Here is a 12258-nt window from a genome sequence, read left to right as displayed (position 1 = left end):
TGTATGATAGGCATACTGTAGAATAGAAACTGGTAAGCATGCCCTCTAATGCCAGACTTGAGTGGTTCTGTGCCTGTTTGGAAGCAGAGCTGGCCCCTCCCCCAAGATAAGGTAGTGATCTCGACTTACTCAGGCAACTTGCTAGGTAAACATAAATATGATCATTTGTAAATTAAAAGAAACATTTTAAAAACTCCAAATCTGCCCAAATAGGACCAGGATATACTGACTGTTGAGAGCAGAGCCATGGAGTGTTGAGGGTGTCAATTTAAAAAGAAAGAAAATGGGACCTGGGGGGCAGGATTGCCTGCCTGAGCCCTTACCATCCTGGAGGGAGAATTAGGGTTTCGGAAGAAGCATGCTACAAAGCTAAACATTTCTTCTCTCTGTGGTATACTGGGAGGTTTCTGAAAGGAGAAAAGGAGAAACCTTTCCTCTTTTTTCACACTCCACAACCACCACCCCCATTATATAGTAATAAAGCATTCAAGCATGGGACTGGCTTGACTCTTGTAGCATTTCAGCACACTGGGGGAAGGCTTCAGAATGCTAAGAGAGAAAAATTGTGTCCTTTTTGACCTACCTCCCCCACAAACCTCCAACAGTGACAGAAGATTCCAGTTCCTGGTTGGAAGGAGCCCCCAAACATGGTGCTACCACATGCTTTGAAGTGAAAGGAAAAAACCTTGCATGCATGGGAAATGTATATTTGCACTGGATTTTCCATACCTATAGCAGGTTATTGGATCAGGGTGTATGCTTTCGCTTGTATGCAGTTGAATATAGGTGCATATTTTTAGCAGGATACAACAGCAACGTTAAAGGTTCAGTTATTTCTAACAATAATTTCTTGATATGTCTAGAGTCGATTCTGCTTCCTTCCCTTTGTATGATGCCTGTGGACAGAGGCCTTTGCAGAGCCAGTGCGAAAAGGTTCTTCTACAATTACACTATTGGAAAATGCTATCCATTCCACTACTCTGGATGTGGCGGGAATGAAAATAACTTTACCAGTAGAAAATCATGCCTGCAGATGTGTAAGAAAGGTACAGTCACATCAGACTGCGTCATGTGGGTGAATATCTTCTCAGTTGAACAAACTGCCTGGTCCACAACCCAATTAAGCAAGTTCAGCCCCATTTTTAATCTCAAGACCACCAAAGTGTGTAGCCTTAAGCAAAGACTAGCTTTTGTAGAACTATGAAGGACACAGAGCTCCGCTCTCTTCCACCCAAGTGGAATGATGATCACACGCCCATCACTAGTCCATAACCATTCCCAAGCTCACAGCTTAGATGGCCCATACACTTCAGGAAATATATTGAATAACACCATAGTGTGTGTCTCTGCTCTGGGAACTGCATTTCCAGCAGCAGCGTGCTCATCATAAAGCTATCCAACATGTAGTCCCTTTATAAAGTAGAATTCTGACCTCTTTTGTGTTCCAGATTTTGTCAATCTGGAGTAATGGTTTTGTCAGAGAATTGGGTAGTTTGGAAGAGGGATCTCTACTTGGAGTCAGGAATATTATGTCTCTTTCTTGTTGCCTCCAGGTTTCATTAAAAAGCGAGGACAAGGCATAATGAAAATCCACCGGGGGAAAAAGAAACAACCAGTGAGGCTGAGGAATGGGGAGATTATCATTGAAACAATATAATGTCCATTCTTCCATAAAAATGCTCTGGAAATGTCTGAATATGAAATATTGATGATCATTTGTATTATTGATCTTATTTAACATTTGACATACACATTATTTACTAAGATTTTATACTGCTGCTTTCCAGTTTTCTCTTTCCCTTGACAGCATGAATTTAAGAGTGAAAAGTTCTTTTTTTTTTAACCCTTATGCTAACATTGTGATCCTGTGTTAGCAGCATAGAAATCATTGGGAATTATGTTTATGTAAATGTTATAGGTATTGTGGGATATAAGGTTGTGATCCTGAATCTACTGAAGCCCTCTTCAGACATTAGTTTTTAAAAGTGCCTTACATGCTTGCAGATGCCAAAGTACTGGTCTACTTCAGCACCTGTATGCATGTAGAGCACTTTTATTACTAATGTCTGAAGAGGGCTAATGATTCCTTCTACTGAAATGCCTTTATTAATTCAATGATTAATCTGGAGTTCCAAATAATCCACGGTAGTGATAATAGTCAAGACTAGAATTCTGACAATATGAAATTTGCTAGAGAAGTGGATTTAGGACAGCAGACTAAGAATGGGTGTGTTCCCACTATAAATAGTAGCGGACAAGTGTGTTTGTAGTCAACAGACCCAATGCAAACCAATTATTGTGAATTTCAAGAAATGGAAATGACTGAGGAAGAACTGAAGTGGCTGAAGTTGAGTTGATCCAAACATTTTCCAAGAAGCAATGTTTCTGAAATTTGTCGTGGGGAGAAACCAAGCAGGATAAATGCCAGGAGTGGGTTAGAAATTCAGGGAACTCTTGCACAGTGTGGGAGAATGCTTTCTGCTGTGTGTCAGCAACAATTGGAGGTTTGTAGGGGATGGGGTTCTGCAGTTTATGCTGTGCCTTTGTAGTTGGTGACTGAAGCAGCAGTTGAAGCACTAGCTTCTTTCCAGCCCAGCAGCCAACTCCATCTGGTTGTCATTTTTGCTCCTGGGATGCCTATAACATAATTCCAAGGAGACATCTGAGGGAGGGGGGAATGACCGCTGGATGTAACTGACTCCTAGGAAGAGGGAGGCTTCTGGGGGGCAGGGGACTGTGGTTTCCAGCTGACTGAGAAACACCAGAATTTTTCATCCCTGCCCCCACCATGGAAAAATTGCAGAAATTGCATCTCCATGTTATCATGTGTTCTGTGTATCTTTCGTCTGAAGCAGATGTACACAAACCAACACAGGCATGGAATTATTGATACTTGTGATTTGCTGAACTTGTACTGGAATTAACACATCAGAGCTTTCCTACAATCTACTTATGTATAGATTTCTCTGAGGTGACTGGAAAAAAAGTATTGTACCTATATGTATTTGTTATCAAAAGTGAAGCAGAATGGAACAGATCTCTACATATGTGTATCTCAGCCAACCACCATTAAAATGGATACATTAAATAAAATGTATTGTCTCTAACCTCAAAGTTATACTTTTAATGCAGTTAGGCCAGGGGTTCTCAACCTTGGGTCCCCAGATGTTGATGGACTTCAACTCCCATAATCCTCAATCAAAGGCCATTGGGGCTGGGTATTATGGGAGCTGAAGTCCAGTAACATCTGGGGACCCAAGGTTGAGAATCCCTGAGTTAGGCACACTTATTTATGGCAGTATGAAGTACAAGATATTCTAAATTATTGTATGAGAATAGTGTACCATATCTGTTTCTAAAGTGATGCTTCCATGAAATGATGCAGATGCTAAAAGAGGTGGGGGGTGGGGTATGGTGAGCAGCAGAAACTGTGTATATGAAGAAAGACAGTATGTGTGTGCATAAAATTGTGAGAGGGTAAAGGGGGGTGGCAAAAAAAAAAAAGGAAAAGGAAAAATTGCTCTGTATCCTATTGTTATTTTGTTGTTCTACAATGGCCCAGCACTGAGGGCCTACAGAGCTTGGGAGAGCAACGTTATATTTTAAAATAGGGATATGCAACTGGAGACTTGGGGGCCCTATCTGGCACTCAGCATAGTCTCTGTTTGCAAGGACATCTCTTTTTTTCCTCCTCACCAATGTCTAACACACAAACCAAGTATACTGGCTAGGAGCTATTTAAGCTACTTGACCCACATGAATAATTACTTGCTTGGGGGCAAGGGGAGTTAGAGCCCCTTGCTTCCAATGAAAGGATACACTACATCAAAGGGGCCTTTCCAAAGCCTTCATGGCTACCCATGCTGTAGAAAAGAGAGTTAAAAGTGTTGAGGTGTGAGTATGCGGGTGCATGTATGCATGTGTGGAGGCCGTGTGTATGCTGGCATTGCACATGGGCAGCTGGGAGATGCCCAGCCCCCACCCAGTCATAGCTGGGGGGAGCTTTCGGAAGTGGTGGCAAGTGGAAGAGCAGGTATGGACCTGCTCTCCTCTGCCTTAAAGGGGCTGTGTATGTCCTAATTTTTAAATAGATTGTGCCCATGATTCGGATGCCAAATCGTGTTTTGGTACATCCCTACAGCAGAGTGCACCCTACACACTCTTTTACTTTTACCAGAATCCAGAACGGAGGACTGAATAAAAGTGTGTTTGTTCTCAATATCAAACGTTGTCTGTTCCTGAAAGACCAAAACATTGTATGGTGTCAGAAGCTGAAAACAACACACTAAAAGCTGAAAACAACACATTGCAGAACAGAGATGGCCTCCAGCACCGGGCAAGTACCTCCTATGAACTTTGATACTATTGCTGAAAACTGGGCCCAGTGTTAGGAGCTCATGGAACTAATTTTTGCAGGCCCAGAAGCAGAGAAGTGGTCTGAGGAGCAAAAGGCTTCACAGTTCTGAATGAGCATTGGGCAGACAGGCAGAGATATCTACAGGTCTGGGGAACTAGTGGCAAACTATCTGCAAAAGATAGAAAGAAGCCCACAGTGCTATTGCATTGTTTGAAGCATACTGCACACACAGAAAACACAAATTGATTTAGGAAAGGCTATAAGGGACAATGGAAACAATTGATGAGTGGGTCACACAATTACGCCTAAAGCTAAAGCAAAAGACCCTGCATTTGATGATAGCAATGATATGATAAAGGACACAATATTAATGGGCTTCAGTTCAAAAGAGATCCAAGAGAAATTATTGCTGGAGGGACCTAACTCTAGAAAAAGCATTGAAAATAGCCAGAGCAAGTTGAAATGTCCGGGGTACTTTCCAGATTAGATCCTGCAACGGGGTCATGACATATCTCTGAAGTGTGCTTCCGCTCTTCCTGCGTTGTGACACCACAGTCCCTATGCTGACAGCAGGGTGCTGTTCATATTTCCCATGCCTTGTTTCGAATTTAATTGCTGCAATACAATGCTATAACATTGTGTATCCGGTGTTAAAAGTTGCTGGTTTTGGGGGGTTGTTAGTTTGCTCCAACTGCTGGGTGCTTTGCTATTTATGTTTTGAATGCAATTTGCCTGAATGGAAGCATTTTGCCACTGTTGAGCAGCTAAACTGGAAAGCACCCTGAGCACAGATGAAAATGTTGTAAAATAAATCCCAATAATAGTATGACATCAAGAACAAAAGGGCAAAGGACAGACTGCTAAGCCTCAGCAGAAAACTACTCCTGAAAAAGAGGAGACAAAAATCTGTAAAAAGTGTGGGAAACAATGCAGCAGAGTGAACCAAATAACCCAGAGGACAGAAAAGAAGATGCAACAGATATTAACACAACTACTAAGGAAAAATATTTTCAAATGCTGGAAACAGAAACTGTCTCGAATGATCAGCAAGGAGATCAAAAGCAGTGTTCCAGATATGGTCAGCTATTAAAGCCAAAGATCTGGAAAGATTATGTACCACAACTAGAAAGACAGTTGTTGGGTTACCTGTTTATTTTGAGGTTTTTTGTTTGTTTGTTTGTTTGTTTGTTTGTTTGTTTGTTTGTTTGTTTTTAAAGAGGGGGGTGCAATGTATAGATATAAGGGACAGCAGAGTGAACATTTACCAGAATCCAAAATGGAGGACTGAATAAAAGTTTGTTTGTTCTCAATATCAAATGCTATCTGCCTGTTCCTGAAAGACCAAAACACAACAGTGAGCATTCTCAGACTATGCCACCAAGCCAGGCAGTGCCAAAGGCAGCACAGCAGGGCTGTTTCTAGCTCATGTTGAGGGGTAGGAGGAAGTAATGCACCCCAGTGGGGCAAGGAGGGAAAAATTAACAGTGTGCCCAAGCAGACCGAGGAAGGGCAGTGACAGCAGATGGCAGGGTAGCCTGAGGGGACAGCCTCATCCTGCCTCATGAGAAAGCCATCAACAGCAGCACTTTAATTGTTAAAGCAATTTTCCAGTTGGACTAGTGTTGATTGTGGGACAAATGAATGATGATGCACTTGAGAGACAGGTTGTATTCGAAATGTATTCTAAAATGACCCAAATTATAATAATGCCATGCCAAACTGAATTTACAGGAACTTGTCCTATTCAGGCAAAGCCAGGACATCTCATCACCATTTTCCATTAAGGAGTTGTACTGCTCTTCTAAGTTGCATTAGAAAGTGGTCCCTCAGTAGGGGTGTAGGATAGGTATGATGGGGCCAATCCATCAGAGCACATCAGATTATTCAGAGCACATCAGATTATTATTTCAGAGCACATCAGATTATTCAGAGCACATCAGATTATTATTTCAGAGCACATCAGATTATTCAGAGCACATCAGATTATTATTTCAGAGCACATCAGATTATTCCTCAGGACCACCTACATCCTCCATCATCATCATCTTGTATAAACAAGTTGCCATGACAAATTGATTTTGGGAAAACACTGTTTTTGTGACATTTAATCTCTATAAACACCCAAAGCAGACCTTTGGATCTTGCTGTGAATTTTGCTTCTCCCTCTCTACAACAAAATCTTATTACACTGCACCACTGAAATTTGAACTCAGCCTGAACTTTGAGCTGATGTACAGATATTTGAATTTAGTCACTATGTGAGATGATGGCAGTGGAATGCTGATTGGTGGGTTTAATTTCCTTTGCAAAGAGAGAGACCTAGTCTGAGATATGGGAAGGCTGAATACCCATTTTCAGAGACATTTCACTGAAGCTGATGGACTTTATTCCGCTTAATACTGGATTAAGTCTCAGCTCTATTGAGATAATAATCATTATATTGCTATGAATATTCAAAAAGCCAATGCATCTGACATGACACCCATAGTTAGAAGGGCATCTGATAAAACATTGTGGTTGCTGAAGATATGCATCTGACAAGATGCGACTTCCCAAGAGCTCTAATATGTTTCTGTCACTTTGAAATAAAAACCAGTTTAAAAAAATCTCTCACACTTGAACACGTGGCAGGTGAGGGGCAGTTGGAGCCCCATATGCTCTTACATATATTTTAAAAGAATTGTTTCAGGAATATTATTTTTAAAGGCCATTTTGTTTTACCTTGAATGCAATGGCCATTTTTGTTTTCACACAAATTTGCTGACTGTCATTATCATGTGGATTAGTGAACTGAGTAATCTATGCATTCTGTTTTGCTTGTCTTTGATAGATTAAATATGCTTGCAGGAGTGCTTCAAAGCTGGCTTGAAAGACATCCAGTCCTACTTGCTATATGTTGAGGATGAGATCTTCCATAAGAGAATACCCTAATGATATGTTTATATGTAGTCTCGCAGCTCTTCTAAACTGTAGCAACTAAATCAAATCATCTGCCTAATTATATACTACAATCTAAGTCCTTCACTTTAAGAGAAAAGCAAACAAGCTCATGCACCCCAAATCATGGAAATGGTCATTTAAGGTGCTCATCTTAGAGCAGGCCTGCACAACATGCGGCCCGGGGGCTGGATGCGGCCCGCGAGGCCTTTTTTCCTGGCCCCCGGGGGCTATTTCCTCTTCCTCCCCCTGTTGCTTAAAAAACACCTCCTCAAAAAAAATTCCAGCTGCTGCACGGCCGAGGAGATGGCTGCGGGGGTGCAGGTGTTCTTCCTTACCCTCCCCCACGGCAGCAGTGGCGCACAGTGGCAGAAACCAGAGCAACACTCGGGTCTGCTATTTGGCCCGGTGTTGCTTCCCAACTGCGAGGCACACCTGCGCAGTTAAGTCTCTTAAGTCTCTCTCTCTCTCTCCCCCACCAAGACTGCTCCATTCTCTTTCTCCCTCTCTCTCTCTCTCTCTCTCTCTCCCTCTCTCCCCCACCAAGACTGCTCCATTCTCTCTCTCTCAGGCCAAGCCTCCTGCTGCATCCTTTCCATCTTTCTTTCCCCTTCTCCATTCTTTTCCAAAATTATGAGAAGAGGTTCTCATCCCCCCCCCCTTAAAAATGTTCCATGTTTTGTGAGATGATTTGGCAGAGGTGGAAAGGAAGAACAATGCATTTTATTATGTATTTTGTACAGATCGTATAATATTTATATTATTAGAATGAATTTTAATTCAACTTATTTCATATTAATTTAATCAATCTTGGCCTACCGGAACATCAAAAGTTAAATATTGATTAAATTCATTTTAAATTCATTTTTAATTCATTTCACTTTAATTCAGTTGATTGGTTGATTGACTGATATTAAGCGTTACTCTAATAATCAGCACCCTAGGAATTGACCTCAGCCCCCATGAACCAAGTCACGGTTGGTTTCGGCCCACCAGGTCATTTGAGTTGTGCAGGCTAGGGATGTGCGGTTCGGTTCGGATCCGGACCGGTTCGTCCGAACCGGTCCGGATCCGGCGGCTCGATCCCGGACCGAATCGGGCCCTCCCGGGGACCGAGCCGGACCGAATTCGAGCCGGTTCGGTACCGAACCGGCTCGGGTTTCCCGAACCGGTTCGGGAATGAAATTGAGTCTCACTCAGTGTCTCTTTAAAGTGTGTCCTCCATTTTGTGTCTCCTTCCCGAAACTTTTGCTCCTCCTTGCATCCATTTTGTGATGCTATTTCCAGGCATTGTATTGGCTGCGCTATTGATCCTTGATTGGCCAGAATGAGTCCTTTGGTCTGGTAGGCTGCTTGGCTGTTGCACTGTTGAGAGCTGGCACCCTGTTGGCCGTGGGGGGAGTGCAAAGGTGGGGGCTCCCAAAGGAGGGAATTTCAAACCTATATAAACCCAAGCCTCTTCTCTGGAAACTTCTCTTGGCTGCAGTTGTGGGATCATCTCTGAGACCTGCTTGCCCTTTGCTGGCTGCTCTGGTGTCTCTGTGAGTCCTGACTGTGTCCTGTGTCTCTCTGTGTGTGCTCTGTCTAATCCTTTGTCCACCTGCCCTTTGTGACTCTCTGTGTGTCTCCTCTCTCTGTCTGTCTCTTGTCTGTATACTGTGTGTTACTTCACTTTACTTTCTTCTTAATTTCCCCCAATTTTCCCTGTTCCTTGTCTGTCTGCTTTTCTCCCCCCCCTCCCCCCCCTTTCCCTTCTCATCCTTTGGGCCTACCCTCCCCCTCCCCCACTCCCACCCACTGCATCCTCATTGCTTTAAATCTTCTTCCATTAATTATTGCTCTTTGTCCTGCCTTGTTGTTGTCCAACTTTTTGATTTTCACATTGCATTCCATTGGTTTCAGTTATATATTGCTTGCTGGTTTTGCTTAAATTGTACCATTTTGTTTGTTTCTGCTGACTGCTGCTGCCCTGCGAGTTGGTTCCCTGAATCCCTCCCCCCCACCCCCAGAGGATTCTGTTGTTGTTTCTTGTTGTCCCATATAATCAGTTTTGGTTCCCTGCTCCAAACTTGCCCCTCCAAGTCCAACCACACCCCACCCCAACCCCACCCCATCCAGCCTTCTCCCAAGTTTGCTGCTGCCAAACCGAGTCCAGTTTTCTTTGCTTGGTTCCACTTATTCATTTGCTATTATTAATTTGCAGCAATTGTGGTTTCATTGTCTCTGTTCACTTAGTGGCCCCCCTCAGAGTCTGTGTTTGGTTCCCCCTCCCCACACCCCCACACCCAAGTTTTTTCTGCTGGTTATAGTCTTTCTTTTAATTTTTTTTTTAAACTTCTGGCTTGTGTTCTCTTGATATATATTGCTTTATATATTTTGCTACCCTCCTCCTCCTCCTCCCCCCCCTGCCTGCCCCCCCCACCCTCCCTCCTCCCAGACCCTACCCTAGCCCAGGCCCAGCTCCTCCCCCAACCACCCCATCCAGCCTAATCGCTGCTGCTGCCCGAGTTGTTCCAGTTTCTCCTTTGCTGTTTGTTGTTGCCCCCTCCCCTTCCCCCCAACACCCCTCTGCCACACACTAGCCCCCAACCACACACACCCTCTCTGCTCCCCCCACCCCACCTCTTTTCCTCCTTGCCCCTGACTCTCTCCACTTACCCCAGGCCCCCTGCCACACACTAGCCCCAACCACACACACCCTCTCTGCTCCCCCCACCCCACCTCTTTTTCTCCTTGCCCCCGACTCTCTCCACTTACCCCAGGCCCCCTGCCACACACTAGCCCCCAACCACACACAGCCTCTCTGCTCCCCCCACCCCACCTCTTTTCCTCCTTGCCCCCGACTCTCTCCACTTACCCCAGGCCCCCTGCCACACACTAGCCCCAACCACACACACCCTCTCTGCTCCCCCCACCCCACCTCTTTTTCTCCTTGCCCCCGACTCTCTCCACTTACCCCAGGCCCCCTGCCACACACTAGCCCCCAACCACACACACCCTCTCTGCTCCCCCCACCCCACCTCTTTTTCTCCTTGCCCCCGACTCTCTCCACTTACCCCAGGCCCCCTGCCACACACTAGCCCCCAACCACACACAGCCTCTCTGCTCCCCCCACCCCACCTCTTTTCCTCCTTGCCCCCGACTCTCTCCACTTACCCCAGGCCCCCTGCCACACACTAGCCCCAACCACACACACCCTCTCTGCTCCCCCCACCCCACCTCTTTTTCTCCTTGCCCCCGACTCTCTCCACTTACCCCAGGCCCCCTGCCACACACTAGCCCCAACCACACACACCCTCTCTGCTCCCCCCACCCCACCTCTTTTTCTCCTTGCCCCCGACTCTCTCCACTTACCCCAGGCCCCCTGCCACACACTAGCCCCCAACCACACACACCCTCTCTGCTCCCCCCACCCCACCTCTTTTCCTCCTTGCCCCCGACTCTCTCCACTTACCCCAGGCCCCCTGCCACACACTAGCCCCCAACCACACACACCCTCTCTGCTCCCCCCACCTCTTTGGACCGCTGCTACTGCTGTGTCCTCCCCCCACACCTGAATCCCCCCTCCCTGCTGCGCTGCGCTTCTCCTCTCTCCTCTTTCTCTCTATCATCTCTCTTTCTCCTCTCTCTCTCTTTCTTTTCTCTCTCTCTCCTCTCTTTCTCTTTGTCCCTGCCCCCCCTCTCTTTTCTCTCTCTCTTAGTCTTTTCTCTCTCTGCTCCCCTTCACTTTCCACCTCCTCTCCCACAGCTGCAGCCGCACACAGTAGCCTACCCACCTGGCGGCTGCCATCGGTTTTTTTTTTCTTTTTATAGTTTTTGGTTGATTTTGTCTCTGCTTGGGGGTGAGTTGAGCGACACAAATAGTGTTGTCTCCTCACTTCTGCCCCTCCATCGTTGTTGAACTACCCCGGTTGCCTGTGTGCCTCGTGTGGCCGCCCTGCTGTGTCTCAGCCCAGGGTGGCTGGCTGGCGGCGGCGAATCCGTGACCAGCAGTGAGTGGCAGGAGAAGGACCGGAAGAAGAGGGGTTAGTGCGTGTGCGATTGTGCACCTTTTGTTGCCCCTTTCTCTCCCTAGCTGGCGGTTTTAAATAGGGACACCCCTATTCTGAAATGCATTTGGGTGTGGGGAGGAGGGAGGGAACCTTGGAGAGGAGATGTACTGTTGTAAAACTTGTGTCTTCATGCCCATGCCCAGTAAAGAAATTGCTGCTGTGTGTTGCGTTGCATTGCATGCGTCTTGCAGGTGGTTTTTGAACAGGTGCCTTCCAGAGTGCTTCCTTGCCTCTGGGGCAGTCTGAGTGGGGTCCAGGGTTCTGATGCGATGCTGCCACTACATGCTGGGCCCATGCCATGCCAGAGTGCTTCCTTGCCTCTGGGGCAGTCTGAGTGGGGTCCTGGCTGGGCTCTGATGCTGCCACTACATGCTGGGCCCATGCCATGCCAGAGTGCTTCCTTGCCTCTGGGGCAGTCTGAGTGGGGTCCTGGCTGGGCTCTGATGCTGCCACTACATGCTGGGCCAATACACACGTATGATGATGATCATGATGTTCAATCCATGAGGCTGCCATCAAGTGTTTGCTGCTGCTTGCTTGCCATGGCATTGGGCAGGCAGAGTCACAGAGTGGGTGGGTTCAACCTCTGTGTTGGTGTGACTGGGTTCTGGTTTTGGTTGTGTGCAATTTAGAGTCACTAAATAGGCTGCATTGAGTTTGATGCTCCCCCCACAGGAGCATTACTTGAGAACCACCCCCCAGAACCCACACTTTGTGTTCCAGTTCACTAAATAAGGGTTTCCTCCTTTGATCTGCAGGTTCCCAAGCGTTGACTGCATCCCTCCCCCACCCCCGGTAGGTGCTGTGCCCTCCCCCCATCCACTCTCCCCCCCCAAAAAAGCTAAAAACTTGCCACCCACACCACAACTACTCCACCCAACTGCCCGTGCCACCCTCCCACACCGGGGTTCC

At 46.2% G+C, this 12258-nt stretch overlaps 1 protein-coding gene across 1 annotated transcript in view; it reads left to right on the top strand.

Annotated features, from left to right (window-relative positions):
• TFPI (tissue factor pathway inhibitor) overlaps window positions 1-5674 on the top strand; it is a 40845-nt gene extending 35171 nt beyond the window's left edge. Inside the window, exons 8-9 of the mRNA XM_053272385.1 lie at window positions 864-1046; window positions 1554-5674. Of these exons, the coding sequence (XP_053128360.1) occupies window positions 864-1046; window positions 1554-1657 (287 nt within the window). The 3' untranslated portion in view covers window positions 1658-5674. The remainder of the gene's footprint in view (window positions 1-863; window positions 1047-1553) is intronic.
• The last annotated feature ends 6584 nt before the right edge of the window (window positions 5675-12258 follow it).

The sequence above is a fragment of the Hemicordylus capensis genome, chromosome 1, assembly GCF_027244095.1.
Source record: "Hemicordylus capensis ecotype Gifberg chromosome 1, rHemCap1.1.pri, whole genome shotgun sequence".
Classification (NCBI taxonomy): Eukaryota; Metazoa; Chordata; class Lepidosauria; order Squamata; family Cordylidae; genus Hemicordylus; species Hemicordylus capensis.
This window is presented reverse-complemented; position numbering and strand designations above follow the sequence as displayed.